Below are 23,422 nucleotides of genomic sequence, written 5' to 3' on the forward strand. Positions count from 1 at the left end.
ACCAGGCGCTCCTGTACCCCAGCCGGACCAGCACTGAAATCCATTTACTTAAATGAGCCGATCGGAGTCAAACGGAGTCAGCTCTAAGTGACATGTCTCTCCCAATTTGTGCATAGTGAGAGATGCAGCCACCGGGAACCACCCCAATGATAAGTTACCTGGGTCCCGACGGCTTTTTCAAACTCTGATTTCTCTGAAACACTTGAGCGTTTCAGAATGGATCAAAGTGTTTGGGACCCCGCTCCTGTTTCCTGCGGTTTGACAGGGATATGGAATTACGTATATAACATAGTCTACTGTATTCATCTCTATCTAAGGTTGGCAGAGATAACAATACAGAGGGCATAACCTGAAGCTTATCATTTCTGTAACCCCCCCCCTCCATGTGCCATGGTGATAGAGGAGCCTTCATACCCCACAAATCTTCCTCAAAGGATCACCAATACCCTTACTATAACCCCACCCTAAAACTTCACTTTAATTTGTGTATGTATTAAAGGGTATAACCCAAAAAAGTTTAAAAATACCAGTGTCACCAGTCATAACGTAGTATATATGTCACTGTGGCATTATGAGGGCATCCTCCCTTTACACATAGCGTAATCTGTTTTACATAGTATATAATCTGTTGGTGGCCGCAGTCCTAACAGGTATAAAAATAACTAGCGACACAGGCTTATTAAAAACTCAAACACATAGCCTCCCTGACATGTTTCGCTCCTCAGAGCTTCATCAGAGGTCTGGGCCAATGGCCCATTCATGAGTGATAGAGGAGCCTTTGGGGTCCCTCAAGCACCAGGGCCTAGATGAGACTGTTGCCTCTGCACTCCCTATAGCTATATATATATACAGTATGTATACGCATGTATTGTCTATAATTGCAGGCCATAAACTGAATACAATGGGAACTCCAGCCATGAAAGTTTCAGGGCCATGAAACCGCAGCCGCCTTCTCGAGTTCCTTACACTATTTCCTTAATGGTGAAACAGAATTGACAGCTAGCAGGAAAACAAATACTGTACTCTCAGAAATGAGCTCTGAGCGGCGGCCGCCTGCTTGGATTTCAGACTGGCAGATCACGGCGTTGTCTGTCTTGGTCGCCCCCGTTCAGCCCAATGTCTCAGCGCTCAGCTTTCCTAAGGTGCATTTATAAAGGACCTAATCCCCTTATTGTATTCTGCTCTAATGAAGGCACCTTGGCTTGGGATGATGAAGGGGGGAAAAAAACAACAACAAGGTGATAGGAATGAGGACTACAGCAGGAGAGGAGGGTGCTGACCTTGTGGGAGGCAGTGACCTCTCCACTAATAATGTGACCAGGAGAATGGACAAATGTTAAAGGTCTCAGACTGAGGATCCCACAGCAGCACAGAGTATTTCAGGACAGGAGTGTCATGATCATGTAGGGGAAAAAAACATGTAGAGGGGGGCTCAATCACATACTGTGTACTCATTTGGGTGCTCCTTCAGTGTGCAAAAACAGCAAACTACAAAGAAGAGAATAACAGAACACACACTATAAGCTAAGAAGCACACCAAGGTATACTTAAATAGATAACAATTTTATTTGATTTGAAAAAGAGAAAGACATACCAAATTCATGCCATACATGATAATGTGGAGAGATACTCTAAAATCAATTAAAAAGACTCCTCTGAGCCACAACCCAGTCGAGGCAAGGCGACTTCCTCAGGGGAACCAAAGGAACCCTGCGGTACCCCTGAGGAAGTCGCCTTGCAGCGACGGAACGCGTGGGGCTTCACTGGCCCCGTCTGGCCTCACCCTAATTCATTTGTCTGACCATCTCCATTCCGGCCGCAGGGAAGAGTTGATTGACATTACTAGAGGGATTGGCATTGTTCACATAGGTATTCCTGTATGCTACATATTATTTACATAGGGCTTGTGCAATCGCAACCAGTGTATCCTATTTTTGCTCTATATGTATTTATACTCTTTGATGTTTTTAACTCTGTGTAAGAAGGTTTACGATTTCTAGCTATTTTATAGTGTTTACTTGCCTATCCCTATTCAGATCTATTATTATCTTAACTCACTTGCGGCACGGATGGTTGTTCCATATATGTGACATCTTAGGTTCTGGACGGGCGCCACACTAGTTGAGGGGGTTCATGGCCCCTCGCTAGGACTGGGTTGTGGCTCTGAGGAGTCTTTTTAATTGATTTTATTGATTGATTTGAGTATCTCTCCACATTATCATGTATGGCAGGAATTTGGTGTGTCTTTCTCTTTTTCAAATCAAATAAAATTGTTATCTATCTAAGTATACCTTGGTGTGCTTCTTAGCTTATAGTGTGTGTTCTGTTATTCTCTTCTTTATGATCATGTAGGGGGTAGTCCACTCATTTGGTTATGTTAGCGAGTGCAGTAATGTGATATGAAGGGGGGATATGTAGACAAGCTGGAAGAAACAGACATAGGAAGGAGGGAAAAAGTCGGTGCGTCTTATACGGCGAATACACCCCTATCGCGGCGGTCCCTGCGGCCATCAACGGCCGGGACCCGCGGCTAATACAGGACATCACCGATCGCGGTGATGCCCTGTATTAACCCTTCAAATGCGGCGATCAAAGCTGACCGCTGCGTCTGAAGGGAAAGTGACACTAACCCAGCTGTTCAGTCGGGCTGTTCGGGACCGCCGCGATTTCACCGCGGCATCCCAAACAGCCCGACTGAATAGCCAGGTTAGTGCTTACAGGACACCGGGAGGGACCTTACCTGCCTCCTCGGTGTCTTCTCTGTTCAGGGATCCCCTGTATGGCCGGCGCTCTCCTTCCTCGTCATCACGTTGTCGCGTATGTGCGTCGGTGTGCGTAACAACGTGATGGCGGCGATAGAGAGCGAGGATACCCGGCCGGCAGCAGAGACGTTCCAAGGCGACGGGGACACGGCGACAGCGATGAAGCGACATCCAGGGCAGCGGTGACGCGTACGGAGCGGCGGGGACACGTGAGTATTACCTCCTATGCAGCCAACGGCTGTCCGGGCATGCTGGGAGTTGTAGTTTTGCAACATCTGGAGGTCCGCAGGTTGAAGACCACTATTGGGTTCAAAATCTTTATTTTTTTAGATTTTGCACCTATAAATTGGGTGCGTCTTATATATAGATAGATAGATATAGAGCAGCATCTGGAAAGTTAACAGGTGACTTAAAGGGGTATTCATGCATATGCATAGACTTGCATTGATGGGGCGCGGCCGTGACGTCACGAGCCTCTGGCGCTGCACCCGACGCTCTAAACGAACGCTGGGTGCAGCAGGGAGATCTTACCCTTTCGATAGGGGATAAGATGTCTAGGGGCGGAGTACCCCTTTTAATGGGGTACTCTGGTGGAAAACTTTTTTTTATTAACTGGTGCCAGAAAGTTAAACAGATTTGTAACTTACTTCTATTAAAAAATCTTAATACTTCCAGTACTTATTAGGTACTGAATACTACATAGGAAATTATTTTCTTTTTGGAACACAGAGCTCTCTGCTGACATCACGAGCACAGTGCTCTCTGCTGACATTTTAGGAACTGTCCAGAGCAGCATATGTTTTCTATGGGGATTTTCTCCTACTCTGGACAGTTCTTAAAATGGACAGAGATGTCAGCAGAGAGCACTGTGCTCATGATGTCAGCAGAGAGCTCTGTGTTGTCACGATGCCGGCTGGCAGGAGGTGGATCCTCTGTGCCAGAGAGGGATTGGCGTGGACCGTGCTAGTGGACCGGTTCTAAGTCACTACTGGTGTTCACCAGAGCCCGCCGCAAAGCGGGATGGTCTTGCTGCGGCGGTAGTAACCAGGTCGTATCCACTAGCAACGGCTCAACCTCTCTGACTGCTGAAGATAGGCGCGGTACAAGGGAGTAGACAAAAGCAAGGTCGGACGTAGCAGAAGGTCGGGGCAGGCAGCAAGGATCGTAGTCAGGGGCAACGGCAGGAGGTCTGGAACACAGGCTAGGAACACACAAGGGAACGCTTTCACTAGGCACAAGGGCAACAAGATTCGGCGAGGGAGTGCAGGGGAAGTGAGGTATACATAGGGAGTGCACAGCTGAAGACACTAATTGGAACCACTGCGCCAATCAGTGGCGCAGTGGCCCTTTAAATCGCAGAGACCCGGCGCGCGCGCGCCCTAGGGAGCGGGGCCGCGCGCGCCGGGACAGGACCGAGGGAGAGCGAGTCAGGTACGGAAGCCGGGGTGCGCATCGCGAGCGGGCGCCACCCGCATCGCGAATCGCATCCCGGCTGGAGGCGGTATCGCAGCGCACCCGGTCAGTGGATCTGACCGGGGCGCTGCCGTAGCGAGGATGTTGCGAGCGCTCCGGGGAGGAGCGGGGACCCGGAGCGCTCGGCGTAACAGTACCCCCCCCTTGGGTCTCCCCCTCTTCTTAGAGCCTGAGAACCTGAGGACCAGACTTTTATCTAGGATATTGTCCTCAGGTTCCCAGGATCTCTCTTCAGGACCACAGCCCTCCCAGTCCACTAAAAAAAAAGTTTTTCCTCTGACCTTTTTGGAGGCCAGTATCTCCTTTACGGAGAAGATGTCTGAAGAACCGGAGACAGGAGTAGGAGAAATAAGTTTGGGAGAGAAACGGTTGATGATGAGTGGTTTAAGAAGAGAGACATGAAAGGCATTAGGAATACGAAGAGAAGGAGGAAGAAGAAGTTTGTAAGAGACAGGATTAATTTGGCACAAGATTTTGAAAGGACCAAGATAGCGTGGTCCCAATTTGTAGCTGGGAACACGGAAGCGGACATATTTAGCGGAGAGCCATACCTTGTCTCCGGGAGAAAAAATGGGGGGAGCTCTTCTTTTCTTATCAGCAAACTTCTTCATGCGTGATGAAGCCTGTAAGAGAGAATTTTGGGTCTCTTTCCATATGGTGGAAAGATCACGAGTTATTTCATCCACAGCGGGCAAACCAGAGGGCAAGGGAGTAGGGAGGGGGGGAAGAGGGTGACGGCCGTACACCATGAAAAATGGGGATTTGGAAGAAGATTCAGAGACTCTGAAGTTGTACGAGAATTCGGCCCATGGAAGAAGATCTGCCCAGTCATCCTGGCGGGAGGAAACAAAATGCCGTAAATAATCACCCAGGACCTGGTTAATCCTTTCTACTTGCCCATTGGATTGAGGATGATAAGCAGAAGAAAAGTTTAATTTAATCTTGAGTTGTTTACAGAGAGCCCTCCAGAATTTTGACACGAATTGGACGCCTCTATCCGAGACGATCTGCGTGGGCAACCCGTGAAGACGAAAAATGTGTACAAAAAATTGTTTTGCCAACTGAGGCGCTGAAGGAAGACCAGGAAGAGGAATAAAATGTGCCATCTTGGAAAATCGATCAACGACCACCCAAACAACAGTGTTGCCACGGGATGGGGGTAAGTCTGTAATAAAGTCCATACCAATCAGAGACCAAGGCTGTTCGGGGACAGGCAGAGGATGAAGAAGACCAGCAGGCTTCTGGCGAGGAGTCTTATCCCGGGCACAGACAGTGCAGGCCCGCACAAAATCAACAACATCCGTTTCCAGAGTCGGCCACCAATAGAAACGAGAGATGAGTTGCAAGGATTTCTTGATGCCCGCATGGCCTGCGAGATGGGAGGAGTGACCCCATTTGAGGATTCCGAGGCGTTGGCGTGGAGAAACGAAGGTCTTCCCTGGAGGAGTTTGCCTGATGGAGGCTGGAGAAGTGGAGATCAGGCAGTCAGGAGGAATGATGTGTTGCGGAGAGAGCTCTACTTCCGAGGCATCCGAGGAACGAGAGAGAGCATCGGCCCTAATGTTCTTATCGGCAGGGCGAAAGTGAATTTCAAAATTAAACCGGGCAAAGAACAACGACCACCTGGCCTGGCGAGGGTTCAGCCGTTGGGCAGACTGGAGATAGGAGAGATTCTTGTGATCGGTGTAAATAATAACTGGAAATTTTGATCCCTCCAGCAGATGCCTCCATTCCTCAAGTGCTAATTTAATGGCCAGTAGCTCTCGATCCCCGATGGAGTAGTTCCTCTCCGCCGGAGAGAAGGTCCTAGAAAAAAAACCACAAGTAACAGCATGCCCAGAAGAATTTTTTTGTAGAAGAACCGCTCCAGCTCCTACTGAGGAGGCATCAACCTCCAATAGGAAGGGTTTAGATGGGTCAGGTCTGGAGAGCACGGGAGCAGAAGAAAAGGCAGACTTGAGCCGTTTAAAGGCGTCTTCCGCTTGAGGAGGCCATGACTTAGGATTGGCATTCTTCTTGGTTAAAGCCACGATAGGAGCCACAATGGTGGAAAAATGTGGAATAAATTGTCTGTAATAATTGGCGAACCCCAAAAAACGTTGGATAGCACGGAGTCCGGAGGGGCGTGGCCAATCTAAGACGGCAGAGAGTTTGTCTGGGTCCATTTGTAGTCCCTGGCCAGAGACCAAGTATCCTAGGAAAGGAAGAGATTGACATTCAAACAGACATTTCTCCATTTTGGCATAAAGTTGATTGTCTCGAAGTCTCTGAAGAACCATGCGGACATGCTGGCGGTGTTCTTCTAGGTTGGCAGAAAAAATCAGAATATCGTCCAGATACACAACAACACAGGAATATAAGAGATCACGAAAAATTTCATTAACAAAGTCTTGGAAGACGGCAGGGGCGTTGCACAGGCCAAAGGGCATGACCAGATACTCAAAGTGTCCATCTCTAGTGTTAAATGCAGTTTTCCATTCGTCCCCCTCCCTGATGCGGATGAGATTATAAGCACCTCTTAAGTCCAGTTTGGTAAAGATGTGGGCACCTTGGAGGCGATCAAAGAGTTCAGAGATAAGAGGTAGAGGGTAGCGGTTCTTTACCGTGATTTTATTAAGTCCGCGGTAGTCAATGCAAGGACGTAGGGAGCCATCTTTTTTGGACACAAAGAAAAATCCAGCTCCGGCAGGAGAGGAGGATTTGCGGATAAACCCCTTTTTAAAATTTTCCTGGATGTACTCAGACATAGCAAGAGTCTCTGGGGCGGACAGAGGATAAATTCTGCCCCGGGGTGGAGTAGTGCCCGGGAGGAGGTCAATAGGACAGTCATAAGGCCTGTGAGGAGGTAGAGTCTCAGCTCGTTTCTTGCAAAATACGTCAGCATAGTCCATATAGGCCTTAGGGAGACCGGTTACAGGGGGAACCACAGGGTCACGGCAGGGAGTACTGGGAACCGGTTTAAGGCAGTCCTTGAAACAAGAGGTACCCCAGCTCTTGATCTCCCCTGTGGACCAATCCAGGGTTGGGGAATGGCGTTGAAGCCACGGTAGTCCAAGGAGAATTTCGGAAGTGCAATTGGGGAGGACCAAAAACTCAATTTTTTCATGATGAGGTCCGATGCACATTAGGAGGGGCTCCGTGCGGTAACGTATGGTACAGTCCAATCTTTCATTGTTAACACAATTGATGTAGAGGGGTCTGGCGAGACTGGTTACCGGGATGTTGAACCTGTTGATGAGAGAGGCCAAAATAAAGTTTCCTGCAGATCCGGAATCCAAGAAGGCCATAGTAGGGAAGGAGAAGGTCGATGCAGATATCCGCACAGGCACAGTAAGACGTGGAGAAGCAGAGTTGACATCAAGGACTGTCTCACCTTTGTGCGGAGTCAGCGTGCGTCTTTCCAGGCGGGGAGGACGGATAGGACAATCCTTCAGGAAGTGTTCGGTACCGGCACAGTACAGGCAGAGATTCTCCATGCGGCGTCGTGTCCTCTCTTGAGGTGTCAGGCGAGACCGGTCAACTTGCATAGCCTCCACGGCGGGAGGCACAGGAACGGATTGCAGAGGACCAGAGGAGAGAGGAGCCGGGGAGAAAAAACGCCTCGTGCGAACAAAGTCCATATCCTGGCGGAGCTCCTGACGCCTTTCGGAAAAACGCATGTCAATGCGAGTGGCAAGATGAATGAGTTCATGTAGATTAGCAGGAATTTCTCGTGCGGCCAGAACATCTTTAATGTTGCTGGATAGGCCTTTTTTAAAGGTCGCGCAGAGGGCCTCATTATTCCAGGATAGTTCAGAAGCAAGAGTACGGAATTGTATGGCGTACTCGCCAACGGAAGAATTACCCTGGACCAGGTTCAGCAGGGCAGTCTCAGCAGAAGAGGCTCGGGCAGGTTCCTCAAAGACACTACGAATTTCCGAGAAGAAGGAGTGTACAGAGGCAGTGACGTGGTCATTGCGGTCCCAGAGCGGTGTGGCCCATGACAGAGCTTTTCCAGACAGAAGGCTGACTACGAAAGCCACCTTAGACCTTTCAGTAGGAAACTGGTCCGACATCATCTCCAAGTGCAGGGAACATTGTGAAAGAAAGCCACGGCAAAACTTAGAGTCCCCATCAAATTTATCCGGCAAGGATAGTCGTAGGCCTGAAGCGGCCACTCGCTGCGGAGGAGGTGCAGGAGCTGGCGGAGGAGATGATTGCTGAAGCTGTGGTAGTAGCTGCTGTAGCATCACGGTCAGTTGAGACAGCTGGTGGCCTTGTTGCGCTATCTGTTGTGACTGCTGGGCGACCACCGTGGTGAGGTCGGCGACAACTGGCAGAGGTACTTCAGCGGGATCCATGGCCGGATCTACTGTCACGATGCCGGCTGGCAGGAGGTGGATCCTCTGTACCAGAGAGGGATTGGCGTGGACCGTGCTAGTGGACCGGTTCTAAGTCACTACTGGTGTTCACCAGAGCCCGCCGCAAAGCGGGATGGTCTTGCTGCGGCGGTAGTAACCAGGTCGTATCCACTAGCAACGGCTCAACCTCTCTGACTGCTGAAGATAGGCGCGGTACAAGGGAGTAGACAAAAGCAAGGTCGGACGTAGCAGAAGGTCGGGGCAGGCAGCAAGGATCGTAGTCAGGGGCAACGGCAGGAGGTCTGGAACACAGGCTAGGAACACACAAGGGAACGCTTTCACTAGGCACAAGGGCAACAAGATCCGGCGAGGGAGTGCAGGGGAAGTGAGGTATACATAGGGAGTGCACAGGTGAAGACACTAATTGGAACCACTGCGCCAATCAGTGGCGCAGTGGCCCTTTAAATCGCAGAGACCCGGCGCGCGCGCGCCCTAGGGAGCGGGGCCGCGCGCGCCGGGACAGGACCGAGGGAGAGCGAGTCAGGTACGGAAGCCGGGGTGCGCATCGCGAGCGGGCGCCACCCGCATCGCGAATCGCATCCCGGCTGGAGGCGGTATCGCAGCGCACCCGGTCAGTGGATCTGACCGGGGCGCTGCCGTAGCGAGGATGTTGCGAGCGCTCCGGGGAGGAGCGGGGACCCGGAGCGCTCGGCGTAACATGTGTTCTAAAAAGAAAATAATTTCCTCTGTAGTATTCAGCAGCTAATAAGTACTGGAAGGATTAAGATTTTTTAATAGAAGTCATTTACAAATTTGTTTAACTTTCTGGCACCAGTTGTCGGCGACCACCACCGACCCTGAGAATGAGGAGCGCTGCGGTGTAGGGAAAACTTCAGTCCACCCCTGGTTATAGCCGTTTAGTTCTGTAAAAGTGGATACATTAGGTAAGGCTAAGAAGACTGAAACGTATCTATAGGATTATTCCACATGAAAGCAGATGCAAAATAGCATTCAGCCGACAGGAACTCAGCGAGGAACTCATAGAGCGCTATAGATAGAAACACGTACATAGCGGAGGCATAACCCCTCATAAATCATAGTAACGCTTCACTGTGATGACACATGGCAGCAAACTACCCTCAAGGTGTTTATGGCAGGATAAGGTGACGAAAGGGAACACCGAGATGATGTGTGTGTATGTAAATATATGTATTCAGTATATAGTAATGAGAAAAAGAAAGTGCACCCTTTTCAATTCTATTATTTAACAACCACAAAGCCAAAATGGAGAAGCCATGTGTGAAGGTCCCATCAGCCATTGTGATGCAGATTTTCTGGTGAGCTCAGTCATTGTCCTGTTGCGTGACTCCATTTCAGCCAAGCTTTTGGATTGTAATGGATAAGATAAAATGTCTATTTTAGAAATATTCTTTCTAAAATGGCCACTCACTAGCTTGTTCCCCCTCCCATCGTGTCTGAAGCAATGTGTATAAGATGGCGCCTCAATCTGGAGCTACACTCAAGATGATAAGACCCACATCCTGGATGAGGAACACCTGCAGATGGAAGAAACCAATCACAAGGACAACTATTCATGACGAATAGCTTTGCACACGGCACATTGTTACCGTCTATATAAAGCCATGTAACTGTCGTAATACAGGAAGTACCGTATATACTCGAGTATAAGCCGACCCGAATATAAGCCGAGGACCCTAATTTCACCCCAAAAACCCAGGAAAAGTTATTGACTCGAATATAAGTCTAGGGTGGGAAATACATCATCCCCCCATGTAATCATCCAGACCCCCGTCATCATCCCCCCCCCCTTCATCATCACCGCCTGTCAACAATCACTTCATCAGCAGCATCCATCGGCTGTCCGGGCATGCTGGGAGTTGTAGTTTTGAAGCCTCTTGAGGTCCGCAGGTTGAAGACCACTGCGGCCTTCGTCATCATCCGGCCACCCCCCCCCCCCCCCTTTTGTTTTGTACTCATCTCCCCTCGGCGGGAAGTTAGGGTGAGCTGGTCCGGGCCATCTATGCTGCAGGGACCGTCCGGTGGGGATGGTTAGTCGTTGCGGGCTGTCCATTTTCACTGGGGGGGGGCCCTCTTCTCTGCGCTTCGGGCCTGCCCCGGACTAGTGACGTTGCCTATGTCCCTGTGCGTCGTCGTCGAGGCAACGTCACTAGCCCGGGGGATGGCCCGGAGCGGAGAAGAGGCCCCCCCGGTGAAAATGGACAGCCCGCAACGACTAACCATCCCCACCGGACGGTCCCTGCAGCATAGATGGCCCGGACCAGCTCACCCTAACTTCCCGCCGAGGGGAGGTGAGTACAAAACAAAAGGGGGGGGAGGGGGTGGCTGGATGATGATGAAGACCGCAGTCCGGGCATGCTGAGAGTTGTAGTTTTGCAACATCTGGTGGTCCGCAGGTTGAAGACCACTGAGAAGGGATTGACAGGCGGAGAGTTCACTCGAGTATAAGCCGAGGGGGGCGTTTTCAGCACGAAAAATCGTGCTGAAAAACTTGGCTTATACTCGAGTATATATGGTATAATTTGACTGAACTTTGTGTCAGTGTGATTTTCTTCTCTCGTGCATTCATTGATCCTGATACCTAAATTAGCAAGGGGGCAGATATTCATCTGATACCGGGTCTGGTTCTGATCCATTTCAGCATAAATGGGCTCACATTTGACTCTAAGGCTAGGTTCACACTACGGAATTTCTGCCTGCAATTCCGCTTTGAAATTGCAGGCAGAAATTCCGCTTACTAAAATGTACTGTATAGTAAATGGGTTTCCGTTCACAAATTCACACGTTGGAATTTGTGAAGCGGAATTTGTGAACGGAAAATCTGCTTGAAAATTTTCGCTTGAAGAATGGCGTTGCTCATTCTTCATGCGGAAATACCCGTGGAACACATTGCAGTCTATTGGAGACTGCAGTGTCTGCGCGGGCCTGATTCAGTTGGCACTGGCCGGACTCGGAATCTCCGTGCGGAAATTTTCTGCCCGGAGATTCCGCAGTTTAAACCTAGCCAAAACCTTCCCAGTTCCCCAGGTCTTGTGGCTGTATAACAAGCCTAAATCATCTCCCTTCACCACAGTGTCTGACTGGCGATACAATGTGATTGTACTGATATGTTGTGTTTGGTTTGACTCAAACATGGCCGTGTGCATTATGACCAAAGATCTCCACTTTGGTCTCACCTGTACTAAAGAAATTGGCCCAAGTTTATCAAAAACCTGTCTGATTTGCCCATAGGAACCAATCACAGCTCAGATTAAATTTTACCAGAGCAATTTGAGACATAAAAGCTGAGCTGTGATTGGTTGCTATGGGCAAATCAGACAGTTTTTGTCACATCGATCAATCTGGGTTTATTATTCCAGAAATCTTGTGATCTGGTTAGATGCAACTGCTGCCATGGTTTTGCTTTCTCTTGCCATCCCGTACATACGGGTCTTCTCCTAATTGTTCCTATCGTGTACTTGATCTGTAGGGTCTGAGATGTGTTTTTTTTTTTTCTAATTTCTCTGAGCATTGGGGTGACTATGTTGGGATCTTCACTCCTGGGGAGATTGCCAACTGTCTTGAATGTTCTCGACTTTCTCACTGTAGAATGGTGGACATTAAATGGGTACTCTGCTGAAAAATATCTTATCCCCTATCCATCCATGCACAGATGACTGGGGTGCCGTGCCGGAGATTGCAGGGGTCCCCACCGGAAGGGAGAACTCCACTCCGTGCCAGATAACTGGTGACTACAGCCACCAAGCCTTCTCCATTCATGTTTATGGGAGGAGGCGTGACGGCTACGTAGTAGCCGTCACGCCCCCTCTCATAGACATGAATTGAGGGGGTGTGGCGTGACATCATGACGCGGAAGCTCCAATGTTCCGGACAGCACTGCTGCTGGCCTGGAGACCGCGGGGGTACCCAGCAGCGGGACCCCAGCGATCAGAAATATTATCCCCTATCCTTTGGATAGGGGATAAGATGTTTTTCGGCAGAGTACCCCTTGGAATAATTTGGAATTTAATTTTCCAAACTAGCTAACTAGCTAACTGCCAAAACGTCGGCTTATATAGAGGTGGTCACACTGGCTGATGATCAGTTAATCAAGAGCATTTGATTAGCAGCACCTGGCTGCTACTTACCCTCTTAATTCCTTTGAAAGAAGTAAGGCTGTATCTTATATTTTACACACTGCGTGTGCCTTTTGGCCTATTTTGTGTTGAATAAACAATGATACAGTGTAATCTGCTGGGTGTTGTTGTTCATCTGAGGTTGTGTTTACCTAATTTAAAAAGAGTAGCCCTCACTAACTTAGATTTCTCTACTCTCCCTCCCCATCTGTCCCTGACACTACCTACATCTATCCCTGTATTTATTTTAATCTAATTCCCCATAAAAATACCTTTTTTTTAACCAGCTTCGGTAGCTCAGAGTTGAGCAGTCTCCGGACGGCAGGAAGTGGGCAGCCCCGGCCGGCGTGACATCACCTGAAGCCTGGCCGGAGCTCGCTTCCGCCCGTCTTCCTGTATGCTGCGCTCCCTCTCTCCTCTCTCTCCTAAGATAGACTGCATCTCGCGCTCTGCAATGAATGAGGAGAGCGAGATGCAGAGGGGCGGGGATATTTAAATTTAGCGCAGCGCACGAGCGCTGTGCTCACTCTCTGCCTGTTTCCTGTGAACGCGCTTTCCGGACCACGCTGTGCCACGCTGCCCGGCCAGCGTTGGTCCGAACGTGCTTAACGTCAGGGGGGGGAAGTAATCCTGAGTCATATAGGGTGACACCTAGTGGCCAGGTTTACAAATGTAAAAAACACATGTAAAACATGATTTTTTTTAAAATAAAATATATTACAAACATTTTTCTTTTTTACATAATCTATTTAATAAATTTTTTTTTTTATGAGAGTACCCAATGTAAAGACCTTCTAAGGATAACATTTTTCATTTGCTGCCCTAGCCCTGTCTATAAATAGCAATGGAATGAATGTTCAGCTCACCTTCACCTTGGTAAGTGCACGGATCCGCACCCGGTCCAGTGCTGAAGCTTCCAAGACAAATCACACATCCGATCCAGCACTTGTATAAACTTGCAGCTTTAATTCATAAACACGAGGATACAAACAGGTAAAATCAGATCAGGACAACGTCGGACGCGTTTCAAGCGCATGCGCTTGAAACGCGTCTGACGTTGTCCTGATCTGATTTTACCTGTTTGTATCCTCGTGTCTATAAATACCCTGGACATGGTACAATGAGTTATTGCTGCCTGACTTGACGTCAGCACCCCCAGGTGGGGTGGCGGGGTCCCAGATACGCCCCTGCTCCTATCAGCCCCCTGTGAGCAGCCTGAATATACCCGCCAAGACTTTTTTTAGTCTATAAATAGCTTTTTTCTCTTATTGACGCTCATTATGTTTTGCTTAATAAACCCCCAAAAAAGGTAATTAATTATGAAATCCCGGCTAGATTGCCAATGACAGGAATCTCCTGTGTGAACAAGCGTGGACAGATTGTCCGCCACTCCACAAATAATAACAGGCGCTTCCTGCATCATACATGGTATTCTCTCGCCGCCTCGACTTCTCTGTCCTTTTCGGAGAACAGATGTAAAGAGAACATTTTCTATGCATCTGGTGGCTTTTGAGAGAAGCCAAGATCTCTTGGCAATTTAGCACTAGCAGATTAGTGATCTCAGTATGGAGGGAGATGAAAAGATGAACAATGGATTTGTCTGAATGTTCTGTTCAGATCATGTAACTTCTTCATTACTCATGTAGACGTCAGGGAAAAAACACAATCTGGTGCCACCATGGTGAACATTAGTGGAACCTATGGGGGAAGGCACAGGATTCCCATAAATATAACTACAGTCTTTTGTAGTCCACATAAAGGAAGCAGAAGTGGCTCCAATGTTACCATTAGTCCTTAAAGGGGCACTCAAGTGGAAAACAATTTTTTTAAATGAACTGTTGCCAAAAAGTTGATCAGATTTGTAAATGAATTCTATAAAAAAAAAATCTTAATCCTTCCAGTACGTATCAGCTGCTGTATTCTCCGCAGGAAGTTTTGTAGTTGTTTTCTGTCCGACCACAGTGCTCTCTGCTGACACCTCTGTCCATGTCAGGAACTGTCCGGAGCAGCAGCAGAGGCCATGAGGAAGCGCTGAGGATAGCGTGAAACGGCCCATTGGCCAGTACCTGTATCGGCGACCTGACTGTTTTAATAAATGGATTATTCTGCGGACAAGTGAGTGCCATACCTTTCTGATTGAGCACCACTTAGACGGCAGAGGGGGCAGAGAGTTTAGGATTGCAGCCGTTCATAATTGTATCCGGACGGGAGAGTGTAGCAGTGCCGACCTACTTTGTCTTATATGGACTGTTTGCTATGGGGATTTGCTCATGCTCTGGACAGTTCCTGACATGGACAGAGGTGTCAGCAGAGAGCACTGTGGTCAGACTGAAAAGAAATTCAAAAAGAAAAGAACTTCCTCTGGAGCATACAGCAGCTCACAAGTACTGGAAGGATTACGATTTTTAAATAGAAGTAATTTACAAATCTGGTTTACTTTCTGGCACCAGTTCAGTTAAAAAAATATATATATTTCACCGGAGTACCCCTTTTATGGGGTTATCCAGGATTCGAAAAACAGAGCTTATTTCTGTCAAAAAAGGTTTGATGTCGTATTACAACTTGGCTCCATTCACTTCAGTGGACCTGAGCTGCAGAACCACACCCAACCTGGAGACAGACAGGGAGCGGTTTTTGAAAGAAATAAGCTCTGTTTTTCGATTCCTGGACAACCCCTTTAAGGTGCCACCTATTGGACGTAGAGTCCTTGCATGTCAATACTCCCCCTTAAATCAGCCCCTATAAACAGCCTTACAATACGAATGGGAAGTATGAGCCAACCTGGAATCTTCTCCAAAAGGTCCTGCATTGTGATTCAAGACTCTTTATAGGGGCTGAGCATTGTAGGGATGCTACCTCCAATAGATGGCACCAGAGAGCAAGAATAGTAGGAGGGCTTCTTTACAAAGTTAAAGGGTACTCCGGTGAAAACCCTTTTTCTTTTAAATCAGCTGGTGGCAGAAAGTTAAACATATTTGTAAATTACTTCTATTGAAAAAACTTAATCCTTCCTGTACTTATTAGCTGCTGAATACTACCGAGGAAATTCTTTTCTTTTTGGAATGCTCTCTGATGACATCACAAGCACAGTTCTCTCTGCTGACGTTATAATAATAATAATAACGCTTTATTTATTGTTGTCCTTAGTGGGATTTGAACCCAAGTCCCCAGCACTGTAAGAAAGCAGTGCTAACCACTGAGCCACCATGCTGCCCTTAGCATGCATCTGCTAAAATGGACAGAGATGTCAGCAGAGAGCACTGTGCTCGTGATGTCATCAGTGTTCCAAAAAGAAAGGAATTTCCTCTGTAGCATTTAGTAGCTAATAAGTACTGGAAGGATTAAGATTTTTTAATAGAAGGAATTTACAAATATGTTTAACTTTCTGCCACCAGTTGATTTAAAAGAAAAAAGATTTTCACCGAGTACCCCTTTAACAAAGAAAGGTATTTTTTTTCTCGGTAGAGCATTAAAGCATGAAGGCTTTAAAAACTGTTTTATATTTTAAGAACACAGGATCAGACACCTTACTCTTCTTAAGAAATATCCAGCAAAGATTACATCCAAAAAAGTGGAAAAATGTTTTATACCAATTATCATTGACTCTTAAAGGGGTTAAACAGGTAAAAATGTTTTATATATATATCAACTGGCTCCAGAAAGTTAAACAGATTTGTAAATTACTTATATTAAATAAATCTTAATACTTTCGGTACTTATGAGCTGATGAAGTTGAGTTGTTCTTTTCTGTCCAAGTGCTCTCTGATGACACGTGTCTCGGGAACCGTCCAGTTTGGAAGCAAATCCCCATAGCAAACCTCTTCTACTCTGTGCAGTTCCAGAGACAAGCAGAGATGTCAGCAGAGAGCACTGTTGCCAGACAGAAAACAACAACTCAACTTCAACAGCTGATAATTATTGAAAGCATTAAGATTTTTTTAATAGAAGTAATTTACAAATCTGTTTAACTTTCTGGAGCCAGTTGATATAAAAAAAAAGTTTTTTTTCCTGGTATACCCCTTTAAAGCCCACCTGTCCTTTCAAAAGATTTTTTACATACCATCATAGTTTTGTTAAGTTAATGCATCACAGGGGTGACAGTGTTATTTTTTTTACTCTTACTGCTGTTATTGAGCCTCCACCATGGTGTTCTCTCAATTTTAGGGCCTAGACCAGAGATGATCTTTTTGCCAGTAGTACACACATTTATGGACATTTATCAACGGGTTTAGTCAGGTTTTCTTTACTATAATTGTCACAAAATTGTCGCAACTGCGACTACACGATTTTTCGTGCGACATTTTGACTGGAAAGCGAGAAAAGCAAGTTTTCCTAAAATTTACTATGTAGTAATAATTTTAAAATGGACTACGGGTAGTCAGGTATTTATTAACTGCGACAGTCGCAACTGCGCAAAAAAAAGTCGCAACAGCGTTAAAAATTGACTAAATTTACTCCAGCTCAAACATGGAGCAGAAAAAGCTACTACCAAAGTAAAAAAGGTAAAATTGCTTACGTGAAAGAAAATTATCAACAGGCTGAAACCAGTTGATAAATACGTCGCACATAAGCAAAAAAAAAGTAAGGAAAAAATTACTAAAAAAAAGAATACATAAGCAAACATTGGTAAATGTCCCTCATTGTTACTTCCTCCCTTAGTTGACTGGTGAAAGTGTATTGGACAGGCTGTGCTGGGCTTCTGATAAACACAGTACAGTACCATAATTGCCATGTGGAGGGAGAAGGCCATTACTGATGCACTGGCTTTGCAATGTGCTATGTAAGCAGGAATGAAAGCAACAGCAGCAGCACAGTAAGGAATGGATTACCCTAAGCACCGAACTGCTGCTGAAGACAGAGCTACAAACTAAAGAAGGGGGAGAGGAAGATCATATACAGGAGGTAGGACTTTGTAGATACAGCAGCAGCATAGCAAGGAAGGAGTTACAATAAGCACTGAAATTTCTGCTGAAGACAAAGCTGCATACTAAAGGGAGTTGAAGATTAGATACCGGAGGCAAAACAACAGACAGCAGCACGATAATGAAGAGGTTACACTAAGCACTGACACTGCCGCTGAGATAAGAGGTTGATTTATCTTTTAGGGAGAACAAAAGGATTAGGCAGTTTAAATCCAATGTGCCCAATCCTTCTCTTCCCTGACATCTGTCGAGGAAGAGTCAGGAGACCCCCACTATACACATAAGACAATTAGTCGGTCCTGCCTACCTCGAGAATTGTTGTTTTAGGATTACTTTAAGATCACTATATATATAGAGAGAGAGAAAATATATGGAGAGTGTTAACTTTGGCACTTTTTTAAATGTTTTTCAGAGCAATCTACACCTAGTAGGAACGCAGCAACCAGATGGGCCTTGTCGTGTACGGTTCAAGCTAAGGGAATGAAGATAAAATCTCATCATATGTCAGTATCACTGGGAAATCTAATAACATTTTTCCATAATATTCTGTATACAAATTAAAGGGGTTATTTGGTTTGTAAAGCCAAGTTATACATGAACTATTCAGGACTCTTATCTATTTACTCAAACTTGCCTGTTAGCCAGAGTGGAGAGTCGAAATAAACGCGTTTCTTAGTGATATGCCACCACTTTATCACAACATTTCCCAACAGGGTGCCTCCAGCTGTTGCAAAACTACAACTCCCAGCATGCCGGGACAGCCGAAGGCTGTCCCGGCATGCTGGGGGTTGTAGTTTTGCAACAGTTGAAGGGGAATTGGTTGGGAAACACTGTGATAAAGAAGTGGCATATCACTAGGAGGTGGCAATTGTTAAAGAGGTACTCCAGTGGAAAACTTTTTTTATTTTTTATCAACTGGTGCCAGAAATTTAAACAGATTTGTAAATTACTTCTATTAAAAAATCTTAATCCTTCCAGTACTTACCAACTGCTGAATACTACAGAGGAAATTCATTTCTTTTTGGAACACACAGCTCTCTGCTGACATCATGACCACAGTGCTCTCTGCTGACATCTCTGTCCATTTTAGGAACTGTCCAGAGAAGCATATGTTTTCTATGGGGATTTTCTCCTACTCTGGACAGTTCTTAAAATGGACAGAGATGTCAGCAGAGAGCACTGTGGTCATGATGTCAGCAGAGAGCACTGTAGTCATGATGTCAGCAAAGAGCTCTGTGTTCCAAAAAGAAAATAATTTCCTCGGTAGTATTCAGCAGCTAATAAGTACTGGAAGGATTAAGATTTTTTAATAGAAGTAATTTACAAATCTGTTTAACTTTCTGGCACCAGTTGATTAAAAAAAAGTAAAAAAAAAAAAAAAAGTTTTCCACCGGAGTACCCCTTTAAAGGCCCCGTTGCCCAGTCCCTGCTTTTGGTTTCCTGGTTACCCTCCATCAATCTGCGGGAAATTAATCACATATAAAACTGTACCACGGGTCCCCCGACTCCCCCCCCCCCAATAAAATATTGGGGTTGACATATATAATTCTATGATAACCAATGTACCTTTGTCTTCTTTTCTTTAGGAGGACTCCTGCCTAGAACACCGTCCGTCGTTGTTTATAAATAATAATTTTGTAAATGTTTATTAACAAAAAAGCTAATAGTGAAGTAATAAAATATTTTACTTAACCCTTTTATGTTTTACATGTTGACCTGTGGCAGACATTTTTTTTTTTCTTGATATCCCGGATAATGATGGATCTAAGTGACCCAGATATGAATACTCATTTAAAGGGGTACTCCGCTGCTCAGCGTTTGGAACAATCCAAACACTGGAGCTGGCGCCGGGACCTCGTGACATCATAGTCCCGCCCCCTCATGTAATCACGCTCTGCCCCCTCAATGCAAGTCTATGGGAGGGGGCGTGACGGCAGTCACGCCCCCTCCCATAGACTTGCATTGAGGGGGCGGGGAGTGACGTCATGAGGGGGCGTGGCTATGATGTAACGAGCTGCCAGCTCCAGCGTTCGGATCTGCAAAGTATAGTAATAAAGAGAGCGAATATCTGCAGAGTCTGGTTTGAAGACTATATTTGTCAATAAGGTTTGATGTCTAATAGTTTAACCCCCTTAAAGGGGCTAACCAGGAAAAGAAAAACAGAGCAAATTTTTTTCAAAAACAGCTCCACGTCTGTCCCCAGGTTGTGTGTGGTATTACAACTTGGCTCAATTCACTTCAATGTAAAAGAGCCTCAGAACGACACCCTATCTGGAAACAGATGGGGAGTGGTTATTGAAACAAATTAGCTCTGTTTTTCTATTCCTGGATAACCCCTTTAAAGGGGTACTCCAGTGAAAAGCAAATTTTTTTTAAATCAACTGGTGCTAGAAAGATATAAAGATTTGTAATTTACACCTATTTAAAAATCTTAATCCTTCCAGTACTTATCAGCTGCTGTATGTTTCACAGGAAGTTCTTTTTGTTTTAAATTTCATTTCTGTCTGACCACAGCGCTCTCTGCTGACACCTCTGTCCATTTCAGGAACTGTCCAGAGCAGAAGTTTGTTATGGGGATTTGCTTGTACTCTGGACAGTTCCTGAAATGGACAGAGGTGCCAGCAGAGAGCACTGTTGTTACGCCGAGCGCTCCGGGTCCCCGCTCCTCCCCGGAGCGCTCGCAGCGTTCTCTTATTCACAGCGCCCCGGTCAGACCTGCCGAGCGGGTGCGCTGCGATATTGCTCCCAGCCGGGATGCGATTCGCGATGCGGGACGCGCCCGCTCGCGATGCGCATCTCGGTTCCCGTACCTGACCCGTTCCCCGTCTGTGCTGTCCCGGCGCGCGCGGCCCCGCTCCTTAGGGCGCGCGCGCGCCGGGTCTCTGCGATTTAAAGGGCCACTGCGCCACTGATTGGCGCAGCAGGCCTAATCAGTGTGTTCACCTGTGCACCTCCCTACTTATACCTCACTTCCCCTGCACTCCCTCGCCGGATCTTGTTGCCATTGTGCCAGTGAAAGCGTTCCCTTGTGTGTTCCTAGCCTGTGTTCCAGACCTCCTGCCGTTGCCCCTGACTACGATCCTTGCTGCCTGCCCTGACCTTCTGCTACGTCCGACCTTGCTCTTGTCTACTCCCTTGTACCGCGCCTATCTTCAGCAGTCAGAGAGGTTGAGCCATTGCTGGTGGATACGACCTGGTTGCTACCGCCGCTGCAAGACCATCCCGCTTTGCGGCGGGCTCTGGTGAAAACCAGTAGCAACTTAGAACCGGTCCACCAACACGGTCCACGCCAATCCCTCTCTGGCACAGAGGATCCACCTCCAGCCTGCCGAATCCTGACAACTGTGATCAGACAGAAAGGAAATTCAAAAAGAAATTAACTTCCTCTGGAACATACAGCAGCTTATAAGTACTGGAAGGATTAAGATTTTTAAATAAAAGTACTTTACAAATCTGTTTAACTTTCTGGCACCATTTGATTAAAAAAAAAAAAGTTTTTCACAGGAAATATTTATTTTTGCCTTTTCCGTTTTTTTCCTCCTCGCCTTCTAAGAGCCATAACTCTTTTGTTTTTCCATCCATAGACCCATATGGGGGCTTGCTTTTTGAACAACCAATTTTACTTTGTATTGACACCTTATATTTTACCATAAAATCTACGGAGCAACCAAAACATTTTTATGTTGAGAAATTAATAGGAAACCTCCAATATTGCAACTTTAGTGTTTTTTCTGTTTTTACGCAGTACACTTTACGATAAGACTGACAGGTTCTCTTTATCCTGTGGTCAACGCTAATGATACCCATGTTTACATGTATTTCTATTATTTTACTACTTTTTAAGAACATTAGTATTTAGAATTGTCCTCTTCTGACCCCTATAACTTTTTTGTTTTTCTGTATACAGGACTGTATGAGGGCTCATTTTTGCGCAGTGATCTGTAGTTTTCATCAGTACCACTTTGCGTATATGTGACTTTTTGATCGGTTTTGTGGCTTTTTATTAATTTTTTTCTGGGATGTGATTTGACCTCAAATCAGCAATTTGGGTATTTTTTTATGTTTACGCCGTTCCCCGTACAAGATCATTAACATTATATCGTTGGGTTCACATTACGTTTTGACCATACAGTCACTGTGAAAACGAGGTGCTCCCATATCCCAGACGGACCTGGCCCCTATCTTATTCTTTGAATGAGCCGACCGGAGTCAGATTTTATCGGGGGAGGGGCAGATTCACTTTTATTAAAACTTTTTTTAACTTTTTTCTTTTACATTTTTTAGGTTCCCATAGGGGACTATTTTTGCATTCTTTATATTGCAGATACTGATCAGTGCTATTCATATGCATAGCACTGATTAGTGTTAGATGACGCCATGATGACGGCAGGAGGCAGTTGAGGTGATCTTCAGCCGCCATCTTGGATGGTCTAATCCCCGTGGCTGTGCAGCGGGCGAAGAGATCCGGCACCGGAATCGCCGCATTGCCACAGATGCCGTTATCAGTATTGATTACAGCATCTGAGGGGTTAATGGCGATTACTGATGCCCGCCTGGTCCCTGGCTGCTAACAGCTTCATAGCCGCGGTGGTACTTAGTGAAAGAGGATGTAGCTATTCGTCCTAAGTACCAGGCCCCTAGGTTGTACCTGTGCACCCTGTGTCCTCTAGGGGTTAACCCCTTAAGGACTCATAACGTTTTCAATTTTGCACCTAGAAATCCATATGATGGCTTATTTTTTGCACCACCAATTCTACTTTGCAATGACATTAGTCATTTTACCAAAAAATCCACGGCGAAACAGGCGAAACGGAAAAAAAAAAATTGTGCGACAAAATTGAAGAAAAAATGTCATTTTTTTACTTTTGGGGGCTTCCGTTTCTACGCAGTGCATTTTTTGGTCAAAATTACACCTTCTCCTTATTTTGTAGGTCCATATGGTTAAAATGATCCCCTACTTATATAGGTTTGATTTTGTCGTACTTCTGAAAAAAATCATAACTACATGCAGGAAAATGTATACGTTTAAAATTGTCATCTTCTGACCCCAATAACTTTTTATTTTTCCGCCTATGGGCCGGTATGAGGGCTCATCATTTGCACCGTGATCTGAAGTTTTTAACGGTACCATTTTTGTGTTGATCGGACTTTTTGATCGCTTTTTATTCATTTTTTTATGATATAAAAAGTGACCAAAAATACGCTATTTTGGACTTTGGAATTTTTATGCGCGTACGTCATTGACCGTGCGGTTTAATTAATTATATATTTTTATAATTCGGACATTTACGCACGCGGCGATACCACAAATGTTTATTTTTATTTACATAGTTTTTTTTATGGGAAAAGGGGGGTGATTCAAACTTTTATTAGGGAAGGGGTTAAATGACCTTTGTTAACTTTTTTTTTCCCTTTTTTTTTGCAGTGTTATATCCAACTTTGATCGCCGCATCTGTAGGGTTAACAGTGCGCGGCACAACGATCGGTGCCACACGCTGTTAGCCCAGGGTCCCGGCTATCGTTAGCAGCCGGGACAGACCCGGTGTGATGCGGGATCACGGCGTGACCCATTTTTCACACCGGGACTGGGCTCAGGGTGTACAGGTACACCCTGAGTCCTTAAGAGGTTAAATGGGTACTCCCATGGGAAACTTTATTTTTTATTTTTAAATCAACTGGTGCCAGAAAGTTAAACAGATTTGTAAATTATTTCTATAAAAAAATCTTAATCCTTCCAGTACTTATTAGCTGCTGAATACTACCGAGGAAAT

The 23,422-nt window shown here is 46.1% G+C and overlaps 1 protein-coding gene across 4 annotated transcripts in view; it reads left to right on the plus strand.

The window, feature by feature from the left end:
* Window positions 1-19,339, plus strand: part of LOC130361199 (24-hydroxycholesterol 7-alpha-hydroxylase) — a 137,471-nt gene extending 118,132 nt beyond the window's left edge. For 2 of the 4 annotated variants that reach the window (XR_008890902.1, XR_008890904.1), the window contains 3 exons: window positions 17,389-17,631; window positions 18,064-18,154; window positions 19,238-19,263. Coding sequence is in view for 1 of the 4 variants with exons in the window: in XM_056563909.1 (XP_056419884.1) it covers window positions 18,064-18,135 (72 nt within the window). In the remaining 3 variants the exon portion in view is untranslated. Of the gene's footprint in view, window positions 1-17,388; window positions 17,632-18,063; window positions 18,155-19,237 lie in introns of all 4 variants that reach the window. The other 2 variants (XR_008890903.1, XM_056563909.1) reach the window with 2 other exon arrangements.
* The last annotated feature ends 4,083 nt before the right edge of the window (window positions 19,340-23,422 follow it).

This window comes from Hyla sarda, chromosome 3, assembly GCF_029499605.1.
Source record: "Hyla sarda isolate aHylSar1 chromosome 3, aHylSar1.hap1, whole genome shotgun sequence".
NCBI classification, from domain to species: domain Eukaryota; kingdom Metazoa; phylum Chordata; class Amphibia; order Anura; family Hylidae; genus Hyla; species Hyla sarda.